At 37.8% G+C, this 27574-nt stretch overlaps 2 protein-coding genes across 3 annotated transcripts in view; both read left to right on the top strand.

Annotated features, from left to right (window-relative positions):
- The window catches only part of NMU (neuromedin U), a 30560-nt gene extending 25642 nt beyond the window's left edge, over nt 1–4918 (top strand). The window contains exons 8-9 of one of the 2 annotated variants that reach the window (XM_022563906.3): nt 2991–3035; nt 4146–4918. The gene's annotated coding sequence lies outside the window, so the exon portion shown is untranslated. The remainder of the gene's footprint in view (nt 1–2990; nt 3036–4145) is intronic. The other variant, XM_022563915.3, reaches the window with a different exon arrangement.
- A 649-nt stretch (nt 4919–5567) lies between these two features.
- The window catches only part of PDCL2 (phosducin like 2), a 51552-nt gene continuing 29545 nt past the window's right edge, over nt 5568–27574 (top strand). Inside the window, exons 1-3 of the mRNA XM_089911948.1 lie at nt 5568–6139; nt 17649–21750; nt 22338–22428. Coding sequence (XP_089768074.1) covers nt 21720–21750; nt 22338–22428 — 122 coding nt within the window. The 5' untranslated portion in view covers nt 5568–6139; nt 17649–21719. The remainder of the gene's footprint in view (nt 6140–17648; nt 21751–22337; nt 22429–27574) is intronic.

The following is a 27574-nucleotide window of genomic DNA, read 5'->3' as shown; positions in this document are numbered from 1 at the left end:
AAAGTTTTGAAGGACAAGCTGACTCTTGTTAGGAGCTAGCGCAGCTGGTGACTGTAAGTTGAAGCCAGTGCTCACTTACCATTCAGAAAACCCTAGGGCCCTTAAGAATTATGTTGAATCTACTCTGCCTGTGCTCTAAAAATGGAAAAACAAAAGCTAGATGACAGCATATCTTATGCAACAAAGTTTATTGACTATTTTAAGTCCAGTATCGAGACTTACGGCTCAGAAAAAAAGATTCCTTTCAAAATATTACTGCTCATTGACAATGCATCTGATCATCCAGGCACTCTGATGGAGATGTACAGTGAGATTGTTTTCAAGCCTCCTAACACAACATCCCATGGATCAAGGAATAATTCCTTCAAGTCTTATTATTTAAGAAATGCATTGTGTAAGGTGATAGCTACCATAGATAGTGATTCCTCCAGTGGATCTAGGCAAAGTATAATAAATTGAAAACCTTTCGGAAAGGGTTCATCATTCTAGATACCGTTAAGAATATTTTTGATTCATAGGAAGAGGTTAAAATAACAGGAGTTTGGAAGAGCTGATTCTAAACCTCATGGATGACTTTGAGGGTTCAAGACTTCAGTGGAGGAAGTAACAACAGATGTGGTAGAAATAGCAAGAGAACTCGAATTAGAAGCGGAGCCTGAATTGCTATAATCTCATGATAAAACTTTAACAGATGAGCAGTTGCTTCTTATGGCTGAGCAAAGAAAGTGGTTTCTTGAGACGGAATCTACACCAGTGAAGATGCTGTAAAAATTGTTGAAATGACAACAATTTCAATGACAGGGATTTAGAATATTACATAAACTTAGTTGATAAAGCAGCAGCAGGGGGACTTCCCTGACGGTCCAGTGGTTAAGACTCCACACTTTCACTGCAGGGAGTGCGGGTCCGATCCCTGGTGGGGGACTAAGATCCTGCACGCCGCTCGGTGCAGCCAAAAAGAAAAACAAAGCAGCAGCAGCAGCAGCAGGTTTGAGAGGATTGACTCCAATTTTGAAAGAAGTTTTACTATGAGTAAAATGCCATCAAACAGCATTGCATGCTATCAGAGAAATTGTCCCTGAAAGGAAGAGTCAATCAATGTGGCAGACTTCATTGTTGTCTTATTTTAAGAAATTGTCACAGTCACCCCAGCCTTCAGCGACTAATACCCTGATCCCTCAGCAGCCATTAACATCTAGGCAAGACCCTCCACCAGCAAAGAGATTATGAATCTCTGAGGGCTCAGTTGATGGTTAGCTATTTTTAGCAGTAAAGTATTTTTAAATTGAGGTATGTGCATTGGTCTTTTTAGACATAAAGCTACTGTGCACTTAATAAACTATTGTATAGTGTAAACATAACTTTTATATGCACCAGGAGACTAAAAAATTTGTATGACTTGCTTTATTGAGATATTCACTGGAACTGAACCTGCAGTATCTCTGAGGTATGCCTGTAGATGCTTTCAGTGAAGTTCCATGTCAATTTCTAATGTTTTCAAAGAAGATCCTGTAGAAAGAGATGAATCTTTATTAACAATATTTATATAATGGTCTGAAACAAAGTCAGTAGAAGGCTTGATAGTAAAACATTTTAGAGTATTTCTATTAACATCAGAAACAAAACAAGGATGCTCTGTTCTCTTTTATTTCATATAGTTCTTATGCATTAGCCAACTCAGACAAGAAAGTAATAAAAGATACAAATATTGGAAAAGTGAAGAAAAAATTTTATGTTCTCATGGGGCATAATTATGAACTTGAATTTTTAAACTATATTTGGTATTAACTTATGTTTCAACAAAGGCTTGTTATGTTCACATCAAGAATATGAGCAGGGCTTCACTGGTGGCTCAGTGGTTAAGAATCCGCCTGCCATTGCAGGGGACACGGGTTCGAGCCCTGGTCCAATAAGATCCCACATGCTGCAGAGCAGCTAAGCCCGTGAGCCACAATTACTGAGCCTGTGCTCTACAGCCCGTGAGCCACAACTACTGAAGCCTGCATGCCACAACTACTGAAGCCCGCGTGCCTAGAGCCCGTGCTCTGCAATAAGAGAAGCCACTGCAATGAAAAGCCCGTGCACCACAACGAAGAGTAGCCCCTGCTCGCCACAACTAGAGAAAGCCCGTGTGCAGCAACAGAGACCCAACGCAGCCAAAAATAAATAAATAAATTTATTTAAAAAAAAGAATATGAACAATCATATTCCTAATTTTTCTTGTTTCAAGGAACTAAGAACAAAAAGTTAATGGAAAAGAACTGTATTTTATAATATTACAAATGTTGAGGCATTTTATAAAATGTGAACAAAAAATAGTTTAATACTAAATGGAAAAAATGTCTGATTTTAACACTAAGTGTTAGAGTGCTCATAAATGTGAAATGGAACTTAATCCATGATTTGATCAAGTTAGCAAAAAGTTCTCTCTGAAACTGAGAAAAATAGCTTTATTTGGATTGTTTCCAAGATTAGGGCCCACATATACTAATTCACTCAGGATTTCATTTTATCTTGTCAATAGAGAAACACTTCAGTAATAATTTTTCTTTGTTTTTCTCATCTGATTATCTGAGATCTTACTCTGTCCTGGTGACTTATATTTATTTAGACTATGGTTAGATATAAAATAGGATGATTTAGTCACAAATCCATGAGGAATAAATGCAACATATTCATAAATCTTATTGGCATCAATGAGCTTTAGGAAACTACTTTTATACAGTTAAATAATTTTTGTAAAACTTTGGAAAATACTGGCATACAGAATAAGCATTTCATCAGAGAGAGATTAAATGATAATTAAAAATCTGCAGATTGAAGTATAGCTGAGAAATACCTCAGGTGTCAATTTTATCATACATGACGAAATATTTATAGAAATGTCTATATATAAAGGAAGTGTACATAGACTTGTATATATGCTCATTATATACATACATTCATATACCCACTTATACTTGAGTCTAAATTCAATTTTTTTTTAACAGGATGCCAACTGTTTTCTGCAGAAACAACGCTATGGAATACAAGACGTACTGACATTGTTTTTCTTCTGAAAAACAACCCTTGCTAAGTTTAACATGTTTGAGAATCCCTGTGTTGCAAGCATTCTCAGTAAAAGTCGACTGAGATTGAAATGTTTAATTTGTTGAAAATTTAAAAAGCATCTTAAAATATTTTTTCTTAGTGTTGTAATGATAGATAGTGTGTAATAAAGCTGTGAATAATTATGTTCCTTAGATCCTTGAGGCTGTTGATGATCCTCATATACAATGCTCTTTTGATATTTTTATTAAAGGCAGTTAGTAGAGCTGAGTTTTAATGAGCGATTTTAGTTTATTCTACTTGGATTTCTTCAGTGACAAAATCACCAGCTCTTACAAAATACCAGAATGCCAAATAGCTAACAATCTTAGAACATGAATACCAACTAAAACTATACTAGTTGGAAGATTTGGCCATGATCCATCCAATATTCCAATAAACAAGTTCTGATATATACACTGTAAAATAGATGTCTTATTGCTACTAACATAACAAGAGGCCAGCTTTTCCTACCAAGTAGTAGTATTAAGTTTATCTTTTTTTTTTATTGGAATATAGTTGATTTACAATGTTGTGTTAGTTTCTGCTGTACAGCAAAGTGAGTCAGTTATACATATACATATACCCACTCTCTTTTAGATTCTTACCCCATATAGGTCATTACAGAGTATTGAGTAGAGCTCCCTATGCTATACAGTAGGTTCTTAGTTATCTAGTTGTTTCACCTTGCAGCATCTGAAAGGCAACCAGCCTTGTCCAAAAAGAATGCAGTCTTACTGGTAGAGAATCATGAACACAGTGGGTGAACTTTTTACATCAAATCAGTGTCTAGTGGGCACAATTAACCTCATATGGATGTTGAGATTCTCTCCCTTCAGGTTCCCCTGGGTTTTCCCTTCAGATTCCCCTGGATTTTCCCTTCTGACCTGGCCTCTTGGATAACCGCCTACTCTACCAGCCGGTTGCTGGCTGATTAGAGAAGGCTGGCTCTCTGTGTGGATAGGATTAGTTCTTACATTGTTCAGAGTACCTAACAAGCCTTTGTCTTACTAATGATGACCCCTGATTATAGCTTAAATTATGCCTTTTTCTAACAGAGTCCCTGAATTTCACTTCTTGTCAACCCACGTGAAGAACATGAGAAAGAAGGAGCAGAAGAGAACAAAAAGTATCTTCTTTAAAAAATGAATTGCCTAGATGAGGTGCGGACTTGAGACAGAGAATGTTGCCAGAGCTGCTCCGGGTCTTTGCTCAAAACCTGCCAACCCCCACTTTTAGCAAGAGTTAACATAAATCTTTAAAGGGTCCAGAAATAAAAAAGGAAACTACAAACAAACAAACAAAAACCAGATGGATCCAGCTAGGACCAAGATGGTGACAGATCTGACCTCCAACAGACCCTGAATCTCATTATATGCTGATTTTACTACATTTGCATATTAAATGACACACCTACTGGTGGCCAAGACTGGATATTAAGGACCAAAAAAGGATAAAAAAGGGTGGCACTCCATTCCCTTGGAAAAAACGCTGCCTCTTCCCCAGTAGACTAATGTATATGCCTCCCCATCATTAACCTCACTCCTCCTCCCTTTGTCTTTACTCTTTAAAATTAAAGCCCTCTGGACACGTGGGCAAGAAGTAGATCTGTGAACTTAGTTCCTGCTTCTCCATTCTTTGGCCACTGAATAAAGCTTGTGCTGCGTTGATCTCAGCTTTGGCTTCGTTATTTGGCTGCTCGAATGTGAATGGAAAAAGAACCCTCCCCCCTCCAAGGCAGAGAGCCATTGCCCAGCTAGGGGCTGAGCAGGGTCCATAGGACTTAATTCTGTAACAAAAGGGCTCTAAAGCTCTAAATGCATAGGCAGTGTTAGCTAGTGCTATGCACAGTAATTCAACTAGCCTGGGTTTTAGATTGTCAAAATAAGAAAGGGAGTTGACTGCTAATTCAAGCAGCAGCTCCCAGGGCCTGTCAGTAATCTAGAGAGACTTGGGCTGCTTACATTTTGGGGGGCTCCCCTACTATTAAAAAGAAGAAGGAGAAGAAGAAGAAAGAGGAGGAGTAGAAGGGGAATGAGGGAGAAGGGGGGGAGGGGAGAGGAGGAGGAGGGGAATGAGAAAAAGAAAAAACATGGTTACAAAAATAGTGTGATGTTTTAAAATATTTTATATTTAATATTAATATTTTACACACAAAACAAAACACATAGGCTATTAGGAGTGTACGATTTGTATTAACTGGGCACTACAGACCGAGTAGTCCAATGCTGAGCCCAAGTTTAAAACTGTCACTAAAAACACTTTTTCTTCTTTTCCAAATCTTTTCGCATCTTTGTGACCATGGGTATAACCTTATTTGGCAATAACATCATATGTTTTCCTCACGTTCCTGGCAGCTCCCAGTAAACACCCTTCCCTTCATCTAAACACCAAGGAACCAAACTGCCTAGGTTTCCTACCTAAAGTCTGAGCTTCTGTCTCCTAAAGCAATGGGTTTTTAAGGTGGCGGCAGAGAGCCATTTGAGAATCTGATGAAAGCTCTGGTCCTTAAATACCCCTCAAAATTTACACATACAACACAATTATGTGTGCATCGAGGGGTGGGGCTAGGCACCCCCTGAAGTCCATCCAAATATAGGCTATGGGTTCCACGTTAAGAACTTCTACTCTGAAGAGTTCTCTCCCCAGGATTTTGTTACTTCTCCATGAAGACAGGACTCAGGGATTGAACGGTGCCGGAGGCACGGAAACAACGCGTGATTTTGGAGGTGGTGGAGGGAAGGGTGGGAGGAATGCCGGCACCAGTATCATGAACGGAAGAGGCGCTGCTTCGGATAAATGCCCAAGACCAGGTGCGTCAGTACCCACAGCCACCTCCTAGGCCACGCCTCCGCGTTGCCTGGCAACAGAGCTGCGCCAGGCGCACGTGCGTCAGAGGCCCTTGTTCTCCCGTCTCCCTCCCCGTGGGCAGTGGGAACAGCTAGGACCTCGGCGGGCTCCCCTGTGGCTTCGAGGGGACGTCGGAGCCAGGAGTCCCCGCCAGGAGTTAGACGACACCGGCGTGTGAGGGGCGAGGCGGAACACCATGCAGGTGGGAGTCGCGGCCTACGGCGAGCCTGGACACCCCGGCGGGGTCCCTGGCTGGGCCTGAGGCTGAGCAAGATGGGGAGGGCGGCCTACAGGGGTTAGGTTCTAACATTTGTTTTCAGCTTGCGTCTCTGTCACGATTGGAGAGAAATTCAAATTACCTCTAGGAGAACGCCGTTTTTTCAACACTCAAGAAAGACTTCCGTTTGTCGCTGGAGAAAGCCTTTGGATTGCGTTTCACACCTATATCCTGGAAATCTTACTGCTGCGCTATTTCTGACTTAAGAAATAGACCATCAGCTTTAGCCCAAGTGTAATTAAATTTAAGTATCCTGCCCCACTACATTTTAAAAAGGTCAGAGAGGAAACCCTAATAAGTCGCATATGTCTTGAGAAAAACCAGCTGTCCCTGGAGTTTCTCCTACCTGATCACAAAAACTCTGTTAAACTTCCATTAATTCGTAAGAAGGTTGCTCCTCTATCTAAAGCTGCATTATTAAGCAGAAGGCTGTGCTTTTATTTCCTTTTTTTAATCAGAGTAAAATTCTCATTTCCAACTTCAGAAAAGCTTCTTCCCACCTGCTATCCCAGATTAAAACCACTGTGATTTTTCTAGTTTTACATATTTAATTTTGGAAATCGTTTATGCTGTATAATTTATTAGGATATTTTGAACACAAATTACATATAATTTTAAAGGATATTCCTTTTGTGTTAATAATAGATTCCTAGCAAGTGCGTTTTATTCCCTATGTAAAAACATTGCAAATTTGTCCTGATTTTTGTCTGCTCTTCAAGAAATAGGCTGAAATGTAACTGAGAGTAGAGACGACAGCATATTAATCTTTGTTCATTTATTTATTCATTGATTTATTCAATAGCCAGTTTATTCAGTGCTTATGTGTAGTTGTGGACTTGTTCTAAAAGAGCTTACTGTGGGGGAATAAGAGAGTCAGATATAACTGTGTCATGATAAATGCCATAATACCTTTATCAAATAGATTGCGGTGCCTATTTCTACTTCTCTTATTACAATTTCATAGATAATTTTTAAAAGTGAAGGGAAGATCAGAGTATAGAGCATTTACTATTAACTCCCATTGCAACTAACTCCTAGATCAGTTAAGGAAGAGCAGTCACGGAGAGGTATGAATAAAACCATAAGTATGTGATATCATGAATATCAAGAAAGAGTGTTTTAACAAGAAGAGAATGACACACTCTCCCCAGTTCTGCCTTAGAGATCAAATACAATGAAAATCCATTGAAAATAACAATATGGAGCTCATTGGTGACCTTAGAACAGTTTTGAAAGGGGTGTTGGAGGTAGAAGCCAAATTTGGAGTAGGTTGAAGAGTGAATGGGAGGTGGAAGTGGTTACAGCATATATAGACAATTATTTTATGAAGTCTGAGTAGGAAGGAGAAAAGAGAGATAGGGTGGTAGGGGGTGCAAAGTGCAGGGAGGGTTTTTTAAAAAGGTGACTGCTGGATTTTCTGATAATAGAGGGCTCAGTTATTTGGACCAACTCTCCTGCTGAATACAAGTAAAAATGCTGGCTAGAATGTAAAACCTATCTCCTTAAAAGCATCAGAGATAACGTGATAGTAAACGATGAGACCAAAATCAAAGGGAAAGTGGAAAAGCAGGTGAATGGATTTCCAGAGCTTTAAAGCCAGTTTTACCACAAGGCCATCTTAGCAATCTGCAGTTCGTTCCTGGGTGTAATCACAGGGTGACGAGGAATCAAAGGGTATGGTCCATGAAAGCATGGGAAACTAATAGGAGTGTGAACCAGATATAAACCCATGTCTAGAGGAATTCAGGGAAGGTCATCTTGATGCCTAGTGGAGCAGGGGAGAAAAAGAAAAGCAGTACAACCTATCCCCAAGAAGGTGTGGCTCAAGAGAGCTCTCACATAGATTGCAACCTAAGGCATATTGTCTGGGTGATCCAACAAACTTCAAACTGTGAATGTGATATAAATTAGTTATATACTGTAGTGCTCGTAAATACCTGGAAGAAATAGCAAATCCTCGTGCAGGAAGACATCTTTATGTTAGAATTCATGGAGATAAGTTTTCAAGGACATCAAGCAGAAATCAGTCAAAAGCAACCAAGGGAACAGGGCACAAGGGAACAGGGTACAAGGGAACAGGGCACAAGGGAACAGGGCACTATGAGTATGAACCAACAAAAACAGACTTGCAGAGACTTCAGTTATCTGAATGATCAGAAACAGGTATAAAATAACTATGCTTATTATGTTTAAAAAAACGAAAGACCAAATTGAAATTATCTTCAAAGCATAGGAGACTGTAAAAAGTGACCATAAAATTTGATGAAGACATTTCTATACACTACAATGAATAATAAGAAAGGAAATTAAGAAGACAATTCCATGTATAATTGCATCAAAAAGAATAAAATACTCAGGAATAAACATAAACAGGGAGGCAAAAGACTTGTACACTGAAAACTACAAAATGTTGCTGATAGGATCAGTGTCCTTATAAGAAGAGGAAGAGACACTAGAGCATGCTCTCTCTCTTTGCACACACACAGAGGAAAGGCTATGTGAGCACACAACAAGAAGGTGGCCTCCTGCAAACTAGGAGAAGAGTTCTCACCAGTAGCAACCCTGCTGGCACCTTGATCTTAGACTTCCAGCCTCCAGAATTGTGAGAAAATAAATTTCTATTTAAGTCACCTGGTCTGTGATATTCTGTTATGGCATCCCAAGCAGACTAACACAGGCTGCTTGAGTGTCCTCAAAACACGGCAACTGGTTTCCCCCCAGAGCAAGTGATGAGAGAGACTGAGAGGAAAAAGCAGCAGCAGTGCCTTTTGTGGCTTGGTCTTAGAAATCACGTAGTGTCACTTCTATCATATTTTCAGTTTATTAGAAGTGAGACAGCAGGTTCAGCGTATACTCAATGGAAGTGGGTTAAGCTTCAACTCTCAAAAAGGTGCATGAAAGAATTTGTGAATATATTTTAAAATTATCACAATAGTTTAAAAGAAGATTAGATATAGTTGAGGGCGTTTTACAATCATATGGCATGGGGTAGCAGAAAACTTCCATTTTAATAGAGATGTTGGAGGGCAAATTCCTGGGCTGGTAGAGTGGTGGGAGAATCGTGAGGAAGTCTCAGAAAGGAAATAAACACAGAAGGGATGATCCTTAAATTCTGCATATAAAATCCACACAAATCCTTATTTGTCAGCCAAACTCCATATATATATAGGAGGTCCCAAGGTGCCTGGCAAAAAGCAACCATTAGAAGGTCAAAGAACTAAACTGATCTGAGGTTTTGGCTGCTGCCCATTTCAACTGAGGTAGTTTGATGTTTGAGTCCAACGAAGTTAACTGCCTTCAAGTATGAAAATCAACATACTTTAGAGGAACATAAAAAAATCATAAATTTCTATGATGTATCATCCTGAATGTCTAGTATGCAATAAAAATTATATAAGCAAAAAGAAAAAGAATGAAAAGCCATATTCAAAATGTGACTCGTATTCAAAAGCAAAGCAACCAATGGAAACAAATCCTGACACTATCCAGATGTTGATATTAGCAAATGAAGAATTTAAAGCAGCTATTATAAATATATTCAAGGACTTAAAGGAAAATGAATTAACAGTTGGAGAATCATAACAGAGAAATAGAAACAGTAATAAAACAAATGGAAATTCTTTTTTTTTTACATCTTTATTGGAGTATAATTGCTTTACAATGGTGTGTTAGTGTCTGCTTTATAACAAAGTGAATCAGTTATACATATACATATGTTCCCATATCGCTTCCCTCTTGCGTCTCCCTCCCTCCCACCCTCCCTGTCCCACCCCTCTAGGTGGTCACAAAGCACTGAGCTGATCTCCCTGTGCTATGTGGCTGCTTCCCACTAGCTATCTATTTTACGTTTGGTAGTGTATATATGTCCCTATGTATGTCTCTAGTCCCTATGTCCCTATGTTTCTAGTAGGTCTGTGTCTTTATTCCTGTATTACCCCTAGGTTCTTCATGACATTTTTTCCCGTATATTCCATATATATGTGCTAGCATACGGTATTTGTCTTTCTCTTTATGACTTACTTCACTCTGTATGACAGACTCTAGGTCCATCCACCTCACTACAAATAACTCAATTTCGTTTCTTTTTATGGCTGAGTAATATTCCATTGTATATATGTGCCACATCTTCTTTATCCATTCATCCGATGATAGACACTTAGGTTGTTTCCATCTCTGGGCTATTGTAAATAGAGCTGCAATGAACATTTTGGTACATGACTCTTTTTGAACTATGGTTTTCTCAGGGTATATTCCCAGTAGTGGGATTGCTGGGTCATATGGTAGTTTTATTTGCAGTTTTTTAAGGAACCTCCATACTGTTCTCCATAGTGGCTGAACCAATTCACATTCCCACCAGCAGTGCAAGAGTGTTCCCTTTTCTCCACACCCTCTCCAGCATTTATTGTTTCTAGGTTTTTTGATGATGGCCATTCTGACTGGTGTGAGATGATATCTCATTGTAGTTTTGATTTGCATTTCTCTAATGATTAATGATGTTGAGCATTCTTTCATGTGTTTGTTGGCATTCTGTATATCTTCTTTGGAGAAATGTCTATTTAGGTCTTCTGCCCATTTTTGGAATGGGTTGTTTGTTTTTGTGTTATTGAGCTGCATGACCTGCTTATACAGTTTGGAGATTTGTCAGTTGCTTCATTTGCAAATATTTTCTCCCATTCTGAGGGTTGTCTTTTGGTCTTGTTTATGGTTTCCTTTGCTGTGCAAAAGCTTTGAAGTTTCATTAGGTCCCATTTATTTATTTTTGTTTTTATTTCCATTTCTCTAGGAGGTGGGTCAAAAAGGATCTTGTGGTCATTTATGTCATAGAGTGTTCTGCCTATGTTTTCCTCTAAGAGTTTGATAGTTTCTGGCCTTACATTTAGGTCTTAAATCCATTTTGGGCTTATTTTTGTGTATGGTGTCAAGGATTGATCTAATCTCATACTTTTACATGTACGTGTCCAGTTTTCCCAGCACCACTTATTGAAGAGGCTGTCCTTTCTCCACTGTCCATTCCTGCCTCCTTTATCAAAGATAAGGTGACCATATGTGCGTGGGTTTATCTCTGGGCTTTCTATCCTTTTCCATTGATCTATATTTCTGTTTCTGTGCCAGTACCATACTGTCTTGATTACTGTAGCTTTGTAGTATAGTCTGAAGTCAGGGAGCCTGATTCCTCCAGCTCTGTTTTTTGTTCTCAAGATTGCTTTGGCTATTCGGGGTCTTTTGTGTTTCCATACAAATTGTGAAATTTTTTGTTCTAGTTCTGTGAAAACTGCCAGTGGTAGTTTGATAGGGATTGCATTGCATCTGTAGATTGCTTTGGGTAGTAGAGTCATTTTCACAATGTTGATTCTTCCAATCCAAGAACATGGTATATCTCTCCATCTATTTGTATCATCTTTAATTTCTTTCATCAGTGTCTTATAATTTTCTGCATGCAGGTCTTTTGTCTCCTTAGGTAGGTTTATTCCTAGATATTTTATTCTTTTTCTTGCAGTGGTAAATGGGAGTGTTTTCTTGATTTCACTTTCAGATTTTTCATCATTAGTGTATAGGAATGCCAGAGATTACTGTGCATTAATTTTGTATCCTGCTACTTTACCAAATTCATTGATTAGCTCTAGTAGTTTTTTGGTAGCATATTTAGGATTCTCCACGTATAGTATCATGTCATCTGCAAACAGTGACAGCTTTACTTCTTCTTTTCCTATTTGGATTCCTTTTATTTCCTTTTCTTCTCTGATTGCTGTGGCTAAAACTTCCAAAACTATGCTGAATAAGAGTGGTGAGAGTGGGCAACCTTGTCTTGTTCCTGATCTTAGTGGAAATGCTTTCAGTTTTTCACCATTGAGGATGATGTTGGCTGTGGGTTTGTCATATATGGCCTTTATTATGTTGAGGAAAGTTCCCTCCGTGCCTACTTTCTGCAGGGTTTTTATTATAAATGGGTGTTGAATTTTGTTGAAAGATTTCTCAGCATCTATTGAGATGATCATATGGTTTTTCTCCTTCAGTTTGTTAATATGGTGTATCACGTTGATTGACTTGCGTATATTGAAGAATCCTTGCATTCCTGGAATAAACCCCACTTGATCATGGTGTATGATCCTTTTAATGTGCTGTTGGATTCTCTTTGCTAGTATTTTGTTGAGGATTTTTGCATCTGTGTTCATCAGTGATATTGGCCTGTAGTTTCCTTTCTTTGTGACATCCTTGTCTGGTTTTGGTATCAGGGTGATGGTGGCCTCGTAGAATGAATTGGGGAGTGTTCTTCCCTCTGCTATATTTTGGAAGAGTTTGAGAAGGATAGGTGTTAGCTCTTCTCTAAATGTTTGATAGAATTCGCCTGTGAAGCCGTCTGGCCCTGGGCTTTTGTTTGTTGGAAGATTTTTAATCACAGTTTCAATTTCAGTGCTTTTGATTGGTCTGTTCATATTTTCTATTTCTTCCTGATTCAGTCTTGGCAGGTTGTGCATTTCTAAGAATTTGTCCATTTCTTCCAGGTTGTCCATTTTATTGACATAGAGTTGCTTGTAGTAATCTCTCATGATCTTTTGTATTTCTGCAGCGTCAGTTGTTACTTCTCCTTTTTCATTTCTAATTCCATTGATTTGAGTCTTCTCCCTTTTTTTCTTGATGAGTCTGGCTAATGGTTTATCAATTTTGTTTATCTTCTCAAAGAACCAGCTTTTAGTTTTATTCATCTTTGCTATCATTTCCTTCATTTCTTTTTCATTTATTTGTGATCTGATCTTTATGATTTCTTTCCTTCTGCTAACTTTGGGTTTTTTTGTTCTTCTTTCTCTAATTGCTTTAGGCGCAAGGTTAGGTTGTTTATTCGAGATGTTTCCTGTTTCTTAAGGTAGGATTGTATTGCTATAAACTTCCCTCTTAGAACTGCTTTTGCTGCATCCCATAGGTTTTGGGTCGTCATGTCTCCATTATTATTTGTTTGTAGGTATTTTTTGATTTGCTCTTTGATTTCTTCAGTGATCACTGCGTTATTAAGTAGTGTATTGTTTAGCTTCCATGTGTTTGTATTTTTTACAGATCTTTTCCTGTAATTGACATCTAGTCTCATAGCGTTGTGGTCAGAAAAGATACTTGATACAATTTCAATTTTCTTAAATTTACCAAGGATTGATTTGTAACCCAAGATATGATCTATCCTGGAGAATGTTCCATGAGCACTTGAGAAAAATGTGTATTCTGTTGTTTTTGGATGGAGTGTCCTATAAATATCAATTAAGTCCATCTTGTTTAATGTATCATTTAAAGCTTGTGTTTCCTTATTTATTTTCATTTTGGATGATCTGTCCATGGGTGAAAGTGGGGTGTTAAAATACCCTACTATGAATGTGTTACTGTCCATTTCCCCTTTTATGGGTGTTAGTATTTGCCTTATGTATTAAGGTTCTCCTGTGTTGGGTGCATAAATAATTAAATTGTTATATCTTCTTCTTGGATCGATCCCTTGATCATTATGTAGTGTCCTTCTTTGTCTCTTGTAATAGTCTCTATTTTAAAGTCTATTTTGTCTGATATGAGAATTGCTACTCCAGCTTTCTTTTGGTTTCCATTTGCATGGAATATCTTTTTCCATCCCCTTACTTTCAGTCTGTATGTGTCCCTAGGTCTGAAGTGGGTCTCTTATAGACAGCATATATATGGGTCTTGTTTTTGTATCCATTCAGCCAATCTGTGTCTTTTGGTGGGAGCTTTTAGTCCATTTACATTTAAGGTAATTATCGATATGTATGTTCCTATTCCCATTTTCTTAATTGTTTTGGGTTCGTCATTGTAGGTCTTTCCCTTCTCTTGTGTTTCTTGCCTAGGGAAGTTCCTTTAGCATTTGTTGTAAAGCTGGTTTGGTGGTGCTAAACTCTCTCAGCTTTTGCTTGTCTGTAAAGGTTTTAATTTCTCCATCAAATCTGAATGAGATCCTTGCTGGGTAGAGTAATCTTGGTTGCAGGTTTTTCTCCTTCATCACTTTAAATATGTCCTGCCAGTCCCTTCTGGCTTGCAGAGTTTCTGCTGAAAGATCAGCTGTTAACCTTATGGGGATTCCCTTGTGTGTTATTTTTTGTTTTTCTCTTGCTGCTTTTAATATGTTTTCTTTGTATTTAATTTTTGACAGTTTGATTAATATGTGTCTTGGCATGTTTCTCCTTGGATTTATCCTGTATGGGACTCTCTGTGCTTCCTGGACTTGATTAACTATTTCCGTTCCCATATTAGGGAAGTTTTGAACTATAATCCCTTCAAATATTTTCTCAGTCCCTTTCTTTTGCTCTTCTTCTTCTGAAACCCCTATAATTCGAATGTTGGTGCAATTAATGTTGTCCCAGAGGTCTCTGAGACTGTCCTCATTTTTTTTCATTCTTTTTTCTTTATTCTGCTCTGCAGTAGTTATTTCCACTATTTTATCTTCCAGGTCACTTATCCGTTCTTCCTCCTCAGTTATTCTGCTATTGATCCCATCTAGAGTATTTTTAATTTCATTTATTTTGTTGTTCATCGTTGCTTGTTTCTTCTTTAGTTCTTCTAAGTCCTTGTTAAATGTTTCTTGCATTTTATCTATTCTATTTCCAAGATTTTGGATCATCTTTACTATCATTACTCTGAATTCTTTTTCAGCTAGACTGCCTATTTCCTCTTCATTTGTTAGGTCTGGTGGGTTTTTATCTTGCTCCTTCATCTGCTGTGTGTTTTTCTGTCTTCTCATTTTGCTTATCTTACTGTGTTTGGAGTCTCCTTTTTGAAGGCTGCAGGTTCATAGTTCCCGTTGATTTTGGTGTCTGTCCCCAGTGGCTAAAGTTGGTTCAGTGGGTTGTGTAGGCTTCCTGGTGGAGGGGCCTGGTGCCTGTGTTCTGGTGGATGAGGCTGGATCTTGTCTTTCTGGTGGGCAGGTCCACGTCTGGTGGTGTGTTTTGGGGTGTCTGTGGCCTTATTATGATTTTAGGCAGCCTCTCTGCTAATGGGTGGGGTTGTGTTCCTGTCTTGCTAGTTGTTTGGCGTAGGGTGTCCAGCACTGTCGCTTGCTGGTCGTTGAGTGAAGCTGGGTGCTGGTGTTGAGATGGAGATCTCTGGGAGATTTTCGCTGTTTGATATTACGTGGAGCTGGGAGGTCTCTTGTGGCCAGTGTCCTGAAGTTGTCTCCTCCACATCAGAGGCACAGCACTGACTCCTGGCTGCAGCACTAAGAGCCTTTCATCCACACGGCTCAGAATAAAAGGGAGAAAAAGTAGAAAGGAAGGAAGGAAGGAAGAAGGGAGGGAGGGAGGAAGGAAGGAAGGAGGGAAGGAAAGAAAGAAAGAAAGAAAGAAGATAAAATAAAGTCATTAAAATAAAAAGTAATAAGAAAAAAAATTTTTTTTTAAAAGAAGAAAAAAAAAAAAGGACGGATAGAACCCTTGGACAAATGGTGGAAGCAAAGCTATACAGACAAAATCTCTCACAAAAAGAGGAAAAGGGGAAAATAATAAATCTTGCTCTCAAACTCCACCTCCTCAATTTGGGTGATTCGTTGTCTATTCAGGTATTCCACAGATGCAGGGCACATCAAGTTGATTGTGGAGCTTTAATCCGCTGCTTCTGAGGCTGGTGGGAGAGATTTCCCTTTCTCTTCTTTGTTCTCACAGCTACCAGGGGCTCAGCTTTGGATTTGGCCCTGCCTCTGTGTGTAGGTCGCCGGAGGGCGTCTGTTCTTCGCTCAGACAGGACGGGGTTAAAGGAGCCGTTGATTCGGGGGCTGTGGCTCACTCATGCCAGGGGGAGGGAGGGGTACGGAGTGCTGGGCGGGCCTGCGGCGGCAGAGGCCAGCATGACATTGCACCAGCCTGCGGTGCGCTGTGCGTTTTCCCGGGGAACTTGTCTCTGGATCCCGGGACCCTGGCAGTGGCCGGGTGCACAGGTTCCCTGGAAGAGGGCTGTGGATAGTGACCTGTGCTCGCACACAGGCTTCTTGGTGGCGGCAGCAGCAGCAGCCTTAGCATCTCATGCCCGTCTCTGGGATCCGCACTTTTAGCCACGGCTCGCACCCGTCTCTGGAGCTCCTTTAAGCAGTGCTCTTAATCCCCTCTCCTCGCGCACCAGGAAACAAAGAGGGAAGAAAAAGTCTCTTGCCTTTTCAGCAGGTCCAGACTTTTCCCTGGACTCCCTCCCGGCCAGCCGTGGCGCACTAACCCCCTGCAGGCTGTGTTCACACGGCTAACCCCAGTCCTCTCCCTGCGCTCCGACCAAAGCCCGAGCCTCAGCTCCCAGACCCGCCCGCCCCGGTGGGTGAGCAGACAAGCCTCTCGGGCTGGTGAGTGCCTGTCGGCCCTGACCCTCTGTGCGGGAATCTCTCCGCTTTTCCCTCTGCACCCCTGTTGCTGTGCTCTCCTCCGCGGCGCTGAAGCTTTCCCGCTCTGCCACCCGCAGTCTCCAACCGTGAAAGGGCTTCCTAGTGTGTGGAAACGTTTCCTTCTTCACAGCTCCCTCCCACTGGTGCAGGTCCCGTCCCTATCCTTTTGTCTCTGTTTATTCTTTTTTCTTTTCCCCTACCCAGGTACGTGGGGACTTTCTTGCCTTTTGGGAGGTCTGAGATCTTCTGCCAGCGTTCAGTGGGTGTTCTGTAGGAGTTGTTCCACGTGTAGATATATTTCTGGTGTATCTGTGGGGAGGAAGGTGATCTCCATGTCTTACTCTTCCGCCATCTTTCCCTCGTCTCTCCAAATGGAAATTCTTGAACTGAAAAGATCAACAACTGAAATAAAAAATTCACTGAATGGGCTTTACAGCAGATTGCTGATGGCAGAAGAGTCAGGGAACTTGGATTCATCAGTAGAAAGTGTCCAACTTTAAGAACAGAGAGAAAAATATTAAAAGTGAATAGAGATTCAGTGAACTGAAGGGACATTGTTAAATTGGTTAACATACATCTAACTGTAATACATGGTTAACATACATGTAACATCCTGTCAAAAATCCTAGAAGGGGGGCTTCCCTGGTGGCGCAGTGGTTGAGAGTCTGCCAGCCGATGCAGGGGACACGGGTTCATGCCCTGGTCTGGGAAGTTCCCACATGCCGCGGAGCAGCTAGGCCCGTCAGCCATGGCTGCTGAGCCTGCGCATCCGGAGCCTGTGCTCCACAACGGGAGAGGCCACAACAGTGAGAGGCCTGCATACCAGAAAAAAAAAAAAAAATCCTAGAATGAGAGGAAGGATGGGGTGGGGGGGCAGGAAAAAATTAAAGAGATGATGGATAAAATTGTCCAGAGTTTGAGGGAAGACATAAACTTAACAATCTAAGAAGTTCTGGGAACTCCAAAGAGGGTAAATACAAATAAAACCACACCAAGCACATAGACACACTTCTGAAATCAAAAGATAAAATCTTGAAAACATCCAGAGAAAAGACATAATGTAAAGGTGTGTATGTTTTGTATATACAGGAGAACAGCAATATGATTGACAGCTGACTTCTCATCAGAAACATTGGAGGCCAGAAGACTTTTTAAAATGCTTTAAATCCTGGAGGGAAAACTTTCAAACCAAAATTCTATATCCAGCTAAACTATCCATCAAAAAAACTGGGAAAAAATAGACATTTTCAGAAATATGAAAACTGAGAGAATTAGGTTCCACAGACCTGAAGGGTAAGAAATGCAAAGAAGTTTCTTCAGACTGAAAGGAAATTACATCAGGTGGAAAACTTGATCTAAAAGTAAGTGTGAAGAGCACCTTAAATGATAAATATGTGGGTAAATTCTAAAAACTAAATATATTTATTCTCAATTTTCTTAAAAGACATTATAATTGTTTAGGGTAGAAATTGTACAATTGTATTATAGGGTTTCAAATATATTGTAAATGTTAATATATATAACAGCAGTAAGGCAAAGGATGGGATAGTGGTAAATGGAACTAAGTGAGGTTCCCATATTTTATGTAAAATACTACAATACTAACTGTAATATGTTAAAGATACCATTATAATTTCTAGAACAATTATTAAAGCAATAATGCAAAGATGTATACCTAAAAGGCCAGTTGCAAAGAACATAATTCTAGAAAATATTTAATTAACCGAAAGAAGGCAAAAAAGGAACAGAGGAACAATAAAGCAAACAATACTAATTAAAAACAGGAAAATAGTAGCTCTACATCTAATATTAACAATTATATTAATTTGCTGTACAGCAGAAACTAACACAAAACTGTAAAGCAACTATACTCCAATAAAAATTAAAAAGACAATTATAGTAAGTGTAAATGGAGTAAACACTTAAATTAAAAAGTAGAGATTATCAGAATAGTTTAAAAAGCAATACATAGTTACATATTGCTAAAAGAGACACACTTTAAATACAAAGAAACAGATGGGTTAAAGTAAAAGGATTGAAAAAGACATGTTATTTAAACAGTACTTAGGAATAAGGGGTATAAACTATATTAGTAACAAACAAAATAGACATCAAGATGAGGATTACTACTAGAAATAAAAAGGAACATTTTATAACGATAGGAGAAATTCATCATGAAAATATCATAAATATAGCTGATGATTTGCATAATCAAGCTTCAAACACATAAAGCAAAAACTGATGGAGAAGTAGACAAATCCACAATCATAACTAGAGATTTTAACACCCCTCCTAGTAATTGATAGAACAACTAGATACAGAAATCGCAGAGTAGAAGATCTGAACAAATCTGTCAAAAATCTATTGATTTGTGGAGAAAAAAGCCCATCAGTGGCAAAATACACATTCTTTTCACACTATGTAGAACATTCACTAAGATATGCCATATGCTGGGTCATAAAACAAGTACATGCATTTCAAAAAATCAAAACCTTAAAGTATGTTTTCCGACCATGCAGAAGTAACTTAGAAATTATTAATAAGATACCTAGAAAAGTCCAAAATATTTGAAAATTAAGCAGTATCCTTCCAAATAAAAATGTCAGCAAAAAATCATAAGATTAGAAATATTTTTAACTGAATACTAATAAAAATACAGCATACCAAAACTTGTAGGATGCAGCTAAATAATTTGTTAAAGGAATATTTGTAGCTTTAAGTGGTTATAATTAGAAAAGAACTCCAATAAAGATGTTAAAAAAAATTTTAATTAAAAAAAAGACTCTAAAAATAAAATTCTGTGTGTGCTTGAAAAGAAAAAAAAAGGTTTATAGTTTGATCTAAGCTTTCACCTTAAAGTAGAAAAAAATATGAGCAAAACACAATAGAGAGGCTTCTCTTTTTAAATATTTGTATTATCTGTCAGGAGTTCCCCTTTTTCATTTTTAATACTGGTGATGTCTTCTCACTTTTTTTCTTTATCAGTCTTGGCAAGTGTTTATTTTATTAGTCTTCTTCTAAGACCCAATTTTTGGTCTTGTTAAGCCAGTCTATTATATATTCAATTCTTATTTCATTAATTTCTGTTTTCATCTTTATTATTTCCTTCCTTCTACCTTTGGTTTATTTTGATGTTCTTTCCCAGCTTTTTAGGTTGGATGCTTATATATTAATTTGTAAGCCTTTTCCATTTTCTAATATGTTAAATTCAGGGTGTAAAATTCCTTTCATGAACTGCTCTCGTTGCAACCCACATATTTTTGATACGTGGCCTTATGATCATTCAATTCCTAATGCTTTTAAATTTCCATTGCGATTTCTTCTTTGACCCTTTGGTCATTTAGAATTTTTTAAAAATTCCAAATATATGATGATCTCCTAGTTATCATTTTCTTACTGATTTCTGTCTTTGGTCACTATGCTCGAATCTGTGCACCTTTATTCAATTTCTCAGCCTCTTGGCCTCTTTCAGAATTGGTAGTTGATTGAAGGGGAATGGACCCAAACATAGAGCTTCTTTCTCTGGGTCTACTTCTCATCCAGGATTTTCTTACCATAATTCTCTTCACTGCTTTGTTGATTCTTCAGTGCCTTCAAATTAATTCTCATCTATTTTGTCCAGTTTTACTAGCTGTTCTCAGTAAGAGGCTTGATCCAAATTACCTAGTCTGCCATTACCAAGTGCAGAACTCCTGCTGATGGTGACTTAATTGTTTTAAGACATATAGAAAGAATGGAGATCAGAAGATTTTGTGGATAGAGAGACCAGTGTGAATAAAAAACCAAAACTTTGCCCAAAGAATAGGATGAAGAGGAGAAATAAGATGATACTTGTATTAGTTATCCATTGTTGCATAACAAATCACCACAAACTTGGTGACTTAAAATAACACATTTATTATCTCAGAGTTTTTATGGGTCAAGGATCCAGGCATTGCTTAGCTGGGCCATCTGAGTCTCCAACAAGGTTGCAATTAAAGTGTCAGCTAGAGCTGGGGTTGAATCTGAAGGTACAACAGAGTACATCTGAAGGGTCCCCTTCTAAGTTTATTTACATGGTAGTTGGCAGAATTCAGTTCTTTTGGAGCTATTTGACTGAGGATCTCAGTGTCTAGCTGACTGTTGACTACATTTTCCTTGTCACATAGTTCTCTCCATGGGGGACCTCACAGTATGGCAGCTTGCTTTATCAAAGCCAGCAAGTGTGAGAGAATGCTGGCAAGATGGAAATTACGATCTTACGGAATGAAATCAAAGAAATTATATTCCTTTACCTTTGCCATATTCTACTGATTAGAAGCATACCATGATTCCCACCCATAATCAAGGAGAGGGGATTATGCAGGATGTGAATACCCAGAGGTGGAGCTCATTCAAGGCTATCCTTTACTTTGTTTGCAGCAGTATTTACTCATGTATATAATTAAGTTCTCCTTTTCTCTGAAAACCTCAGAGAAAAGGGACAGCAGACTAGAAAGACAATATAGTTGATATATGACAGACAATTTCAGGAAGAGCAGCAAATAAAACATCAAAGCCTAAGTAACATGGAAAACAAGATTAAGTTTCAAAGAAAGAAATTATGGTTAGACAAAAATTGAACTATGAAACGATTCCTAACCTCTTCTAAGATTTAACTTGGGAGTAAGAATTTCATGAAGCTATATAGCTGAAGAGAAGCAAGTCCACCTTGAGGTCTTCAATGCTTATGTAGAAAAAGAAAACAGTATTTTGCATGATGTGAATTGGTTTTGCCTATTATAGTCTTCAGAGAATTTTCCTTGACTTACAAGTTTCTTCATTAACATTTGATATATGTTTTTCAGATTTGTTTTTTATTAAACATCTCAGTGTAACTTTGAGGGTAGAGGATGTATTCTTTTTATCAAAGTATGTAGTTGCATTACGGAAATGGGAAAAGGGAAAAAAGTAGGCCATTTTGTTCTGTTCTTTGAAACTAATTTTCTAGTTTACCTGTAGAGTTCATGAACAATTACATGGTTGGAAATCGATTTTACAAATATTAAAATGCACAGCTGTGCTAATAGATTTTTTATTTTTTTTATATAGGATCCAAATGAAGATACAGAATGGAATGAAATTTTAAGAGATTTTGGCATTCTTCCTCCAAAAGAAGAGCCAAAAGATGAAATTGAAGAAATGGTTTTACGTTTACAGAAAGAAGCAATGGGTATAGTTGTGCATTTGGTGGGCTGGGTGAAGGGAATAATACAGTTATGACAGTGATCATGTATTTCATGAATTTAGAGGGAGAGAGGACATTAGAAATAATTTAAATCCCACCCATACTTTTGAAATTAGGATGCTGACACCTAAAGTTTCTAATTCATGTGTTGAAAGTTACATGCTAGTTAATATCAGAGCTGAAATGCCCTGGTATCTAATCTAGTGAGCTTTTTTTCCCTCTATCATATTTCTCTACCTTGTGATTACTTTCTGTTTTGATCATTCTATATAAAATGTATTATTTGTTAAAATTTCCAGGTACTTGAGGAAGTCTAAATTTATGAGGTCTAATTGATTTTCACATCTGCTTTTAAATGCAGCCTGGTAGTTCTGTGAACTCTGAGGGAGTATTAGCACCTTAAACAAACCTGAAGCAGTCAGCCACAATATAGTTTATATGCTGGAGAAACTGCAACATTAAAGATATTCTTGATTTCCATTTGTCTAATATATTGTTTTTTCTAGACATGTGACTCTAAAGTAAAATTGGCTTTTAAATAACTCAGTTATCTACAACTTATTTTGTTTTAGTTAAACCATACGAAAAGATGACTCTTGCACAGTTGAAGGAAGCTGAAGATGAATTTGATGATGAAGATATGAGAGCTATTGAAATATATAGGTACAGTGGTTCATTTGGATAATTTATGAGTTTTTGAATGAAGTATTGTAAGAATGAAACTAAGGAAAAAGTCCTTTTTTGTCTACAGACTATATTTTACAAAGAACAAAACTAACTTTTAATATTTGAAAATTAACTCACCTTATATAAGATGGATTTTTTTTTCTTGACCTTTTTTGACTTTGCTTAAATAAAAAACTATTCAGTAATATACAGTAGAACTTCATCAAGTTACATGTGAATAAAGTGGAAAATATCAGTAGAAGGCCAATAAAAAGAGGGCCGTGGTTTTCCTTCTAGCCTGATGTTTGTCAAGGGTTTCTGTCATTTAATGAATAATTAATTACCAGTCATAAACAAATTCCTTCAGAAATTAGAACAGGTGCATAAGTTTCCCAACTTATCCTGATACAAAAACTTGACAAATTGCAAAAACAGAATGCTACAGAAAAATATCTCCTATAAATATAGGTATGAAAAATTTCGACAAAATATTAGCAAATTAAGTCCAGCAATTTAAAAGAAGAAGAATACATTCCAATCAAGTGGGATTGGTCCCAGGAATACAAGGTTGTTTTCACACGAAAAAAAATCAGTGAATTGTGTTAGAAGCAGCAATACTCTGGTAGCAATGAACACACCTAGAATTCAGCTCTTGATTCACAATACTATTCTCCAATAAAAGGAACGAGTGATTCTTTTTTTTTTTAAGATCTTTATTGCAGTATAATTGCTTTACAATGGTGTGTTCCTTTCTGCTTTATAACAAAGTGAATCAGCTATACATATACATATATCCCCATATCCCCTTCCTCTTGCATCTCCCTCCCACCCTCCCTATCCCACCCCTCTAGGTGGTCACAAAGCACTGAGCTGATCTCCCTGTGCTATGCGGCTGCTTCCCACTAGCTATCTATTTTACATTTGGTAGTGTATGTATAAGTCCATGCCACTCTCGCACTTTGTCCCAGCTTACCCTTCCCCCTCCCTGTGTCCTCAAGTTCATTCTCTATGTCTGTGTCTTTATTCCTGTCCTGCTCCTAGGTTCTTCAGAACCATTTTTATTTTTTAGATTTCATATATATGTGTTAGCATATGGTATTTGTTTTTCTCTTTATGACTTACTTCACTTTGTATAACAGACTCTAGGTCCATCCACCTTAACTACAAATAACTCAATTTCATTTCTTTTTATGGCCGAGTAATATTCCATTGTATATATGTGCCATATCTTCTTTATCCATTCATCTGTCAGTGGACACTTAGGTTGCTTCCATATCCTGGCTATTGTAAATAGTGCTGCAATGAACATTGTGATGCATGACTCTTTTTGAATTATGGTTTTCCCAGGGTATATGCCCAATAGTGGGATTGCTGGGTCGTATGGTAGTTTTTAGTTTTCTAAGGAACCTTAATTTCTTAGAAAAGGAACCTTCGTTCCTTTAGTTCTGTTTTTAGTTTTCTAAGGAACCTCCATACTGTTCTCCATAGTGGCTGTATCAATTTACATTCCCACCAGCAGTGCAAGAGGGTTCCCTTTTCTCCACACCCTCTCCAGCATTTATTGTTTGTAGATTTTCTGATGATGGCCATTCTGACTGGTGTGAGGTGATACCTCATTGTAGTTTTTATTTGCATTTCTCTAATGATTAGTGATGTTAAGTATCCTTTCATGTGTTTGCTGGCAATCTGTATATCTTCTTTGGAGAAATGTCTATATAGGTCTTCTGCCATTTTTGGATTAGATTGTTTGTTTTTTTGATATTCAGCTGCATGAGCTGCTTGTAAATTTTGGAGATTAATCCTTTGACAGTTGCTTCATTTGCAAATATTTTCTCCCATTCTGAGGGTTGTCTTTTTATCTTGTTTATGGTTTCCTTTGCTGTGCAAAAGCTTTGAAGTTTCATTAGGTCCCATTTGTTTAGTTTTGTTTTTATTTTCATTTCTCTAGGAGGTGGGTCAAAAAGGATCTTGCTGTGATTTATGTCATAGAATGTTCTGCCTATGTTTTCCTTTAAGAGTTTGATAGTGTCTGGCCTTACATTTAGGTCTTTAATCCATTTTGAGTTTATTTTTGTGTATGGTGTTAGGGAATGTTCTAATTTCATTCTTTTACATGTAGCTCTCCAGCTTTCCCTGCACCACTTATTGAAGAGACTGTCTTTTCTCCATTGTATATTCTTGCCTCCTTTATCACAGATAAGGTGACCATATGTACGTGTGTTTATTTCTGGGCTTTCTATCCTGTACCATTGATCTATATTTGTTTTTGTGCCAGTACCATACTGTCTTGATTACTGTAGCTTTGTAGTATAGTCTGAAGTCTGGGAGCCTGATTCCTCCAGCTCTGTCTTTCTTTCTCAAGATTGCTTGGCTATTCGGGGTCTTTTGTGTTTCCATACAAACTGTAAAATTTTTTGTTCTAGTTCTGTGAAAAATGCCATTGGTAGTTTGATAGGGATTGCATTGAATCTGTAGATTGCTTTGGGTAGTAGAGTCATTTTCACAATGTTGATTCTTCCAATCCAAGAACATGGTATATCTCTCCATCTGTTTGTATCATCTTTAATTTCTTTCATCAGTGTCTTATAGTTTTCTGCATACAGGCCTTTTGTCTCCTTAGCCTAGCTATTTTATTCTTTTTGTTGCAATGGTAAATGGGAGTGTTTCCTTAACTTCTCTTTCAGATTTTTCATCATTAGTATAGAGGAATACAAGAGATTTCTGTGCAATCATTTTGTATGCTACTACTTTACCAAATTCATTGATTAGCTGTAGTAGTTTTCTGGTAGCATCTTTAGGATTCTCTATGTATAGTATCATGTCATCTGCAAACAGTGACAGCTTTACTTCTTCTCTGATATGGATTCCTTTTATTTCTTTTTCTTCTCTGATTGCTGTGGCTAAAACTTCCAAAACTATGTTGAATAATAGTGGTGAGAGTGGACAACCGTATCCTGTTCCTGATCTTAGTGGAAAAGGTTTCAGTTTTCACCATTGAGAACGATGTTGGCTGTGGGTTTGTCATATATGGCCTTTATTATGTTGAGGTAAGTTTTTCCTCTATGCCTACTTTCTGGAGGGTTTTTATCATAAATGGGTATTGAATTTTGTCAAAAGCTTTTTCTGCATGTCTTGAGATGATCATATGGTTTTTCTCCTTCAGTTTGTTATTATGGTTTGTCACATTGATTGATTTGCATATATTCAAAAATCCTTGCATTCCTGGGTAAACCCCACTTTATCATGGTGTATGATCCTTTTAATGTGCTGTTGGATTCTGTTTGCTAGTATTTTGTTGAAGATTTTTGCATCTATGTTCATCAGTGATATTGGTCTGTAGTTTTCTTTCTTTGTGACATCTCTGTCTGATTTTGGTATCAGGGCGATGGTGGCCTCGTAGAATGAGTTTGGGAGTGTTCCTCCCCCTGCTGTATTTTGGAAGAGTTTGAGAAGGTTTGGTGTTAGCTCGTCTCTAAATGTTTGATAGAATTCACCTGTGAAGCCATCTGGTCCTGGGCTTTTGTTTGTTGGAAGATTTTTAATCATAGTCTCAATTTCAGTTCTTGTGATTGGTCTGTTTATATTTTCTATTTCTTCCTGGTTCAGTCTTGGAAGGTTGTGCTTTTCTAAGTATTTGTGCATTTCTTCCAGGTTTCCATTTTATTTGCATATTGTTGCTTGTAGTAATCTCTCATGGTCCTTTGTATTTCTGCAGTGTCAGTTTTTACTTTTTTTTCATTTCTGATTCTATTGATTTGAGTCTTCTCCCTTTTTTTCTTGATGAGTCTGGCTAATGGTTTATCAATTTTGTTTATCTTCTCAAAGAACCAGCCTTTAGTTTTATTGATCTTTGCTATTGTTTCCTTCATTTCTTTTTCATTTATTTCTGATCTGATATTTATGATTTCTTTCCTTCTGCTAACTTTGGGGTTTTTTTGTTTTTCTTTCTCTAATTGTTCTAGGTGTAAAGTTAAGTTGTTTATTTGAGATGTTTCTTGTTTCTTGAGGTAGGATTGTATTGCTATAAACTTTCCTCTTAGAGCTGCTTTTGCAGCATCCCATAGGTTTTGGTTCATCATGTTTTCATTGTCATTTGTTTGTAGGTATTTTTTGATTTCTTCAGTGATCTCTTGGTTATTAAGTAGTGTATTGTTTAGCTTCCATGTGTTTGTATTTTTTACAGATTTTTTCCTGTAATTGATATCTAGTCTCATAGAGTTGTGGTCGGAAAAGATACTTGATATGATTTCAATTTTCTTAAATTTACCAAGGCTTGATTTGTGACCCAAGATATGATCTGTCCTGGAGAATGTTCCAAGAGCACTTGAGAAGAATGTGTGTTCTGTTTTTTTGGATGGAATGTCCTATAAATATCAATTAAGTCCATCTTGTTTAAGGTATCATTTAAAGCTTGTGTTTCCTTATTTATTTTCATTTTGGGTGATCTGTCCACTGGTGAAAATGGGGTGCTAAAGTCCCCTACTATGATTGAGTTACTGTTGATTTCCCCTTTTTATGTCTGTTAGCATTTGCCTTATGTGTTGAGGTGCTCCTATGTTGGGTGCATAAACATTTACAATTGTTATATCTTCTTCTTGGATTGATCCCTTGATCCATCATGTAGTGTCCTTCTTTGTCTCTTGTAATAGTCTTTATGTTAAAGTCTATTTTGTCTGATACAAGAATTGCTACTCCAGCTTTCTTTTGATTTCCATTTGTGTGGAACATCTTTTTCCATCCCCTTACTTTCAGTCTGTATGTGTCCCTAGGCCTGAAGTGGGTCTGTTGTAGACAGCATATATACAGGTCTTATTTTTGTTTCCACTCAGTGAGCCTGTGTCTTTTGGTTGGAGCATTTAATCCATTCACGTTTAAGGTAATTATCGATATGTATGTTCCTATTCCCATTTTCTTAATTTTTTTGTGTTTGTTATTGTAGGTCTTTTCCTTCTCTTGTGTTTCATGCCTATAGAAGTTCCTTTAGAATTTGTTGTAAAGCTGGTTTGGTGATGCTGAATTCTCTTAGCTTTTGCTTATCTGTAAAGGTTTTAATTTCTCCATCAAATCTGAATGAGAACCTTTCTGGGTAGCGTAATCTTGGTTGTAGGTTTTTCCCTTTCATCACTTTAAATATGCCCTGCGA

Source organism: Delphinapterus leucas, chromosome 5, assembly GCF_059928025.1.
Source record: "Delphinapterus leucas isolate spDelLeu-1000000601 "Yukka" chromosome 5, BTC_Dleu_Yukka2, whole genome shotgun sequence".
NCBI classification, from domain to species: domain Eukaryota; kingdom Metazoa; phylum Chordata; class Mammalia; order Artiodactyla; family Monodontidae; genus Delphinapterus; species Delphinapterus leucas.
Note: the sequence above shows the minus strand (reverse complement) of the source record. Positions and strands in the feature narration are given on the sequence as shown.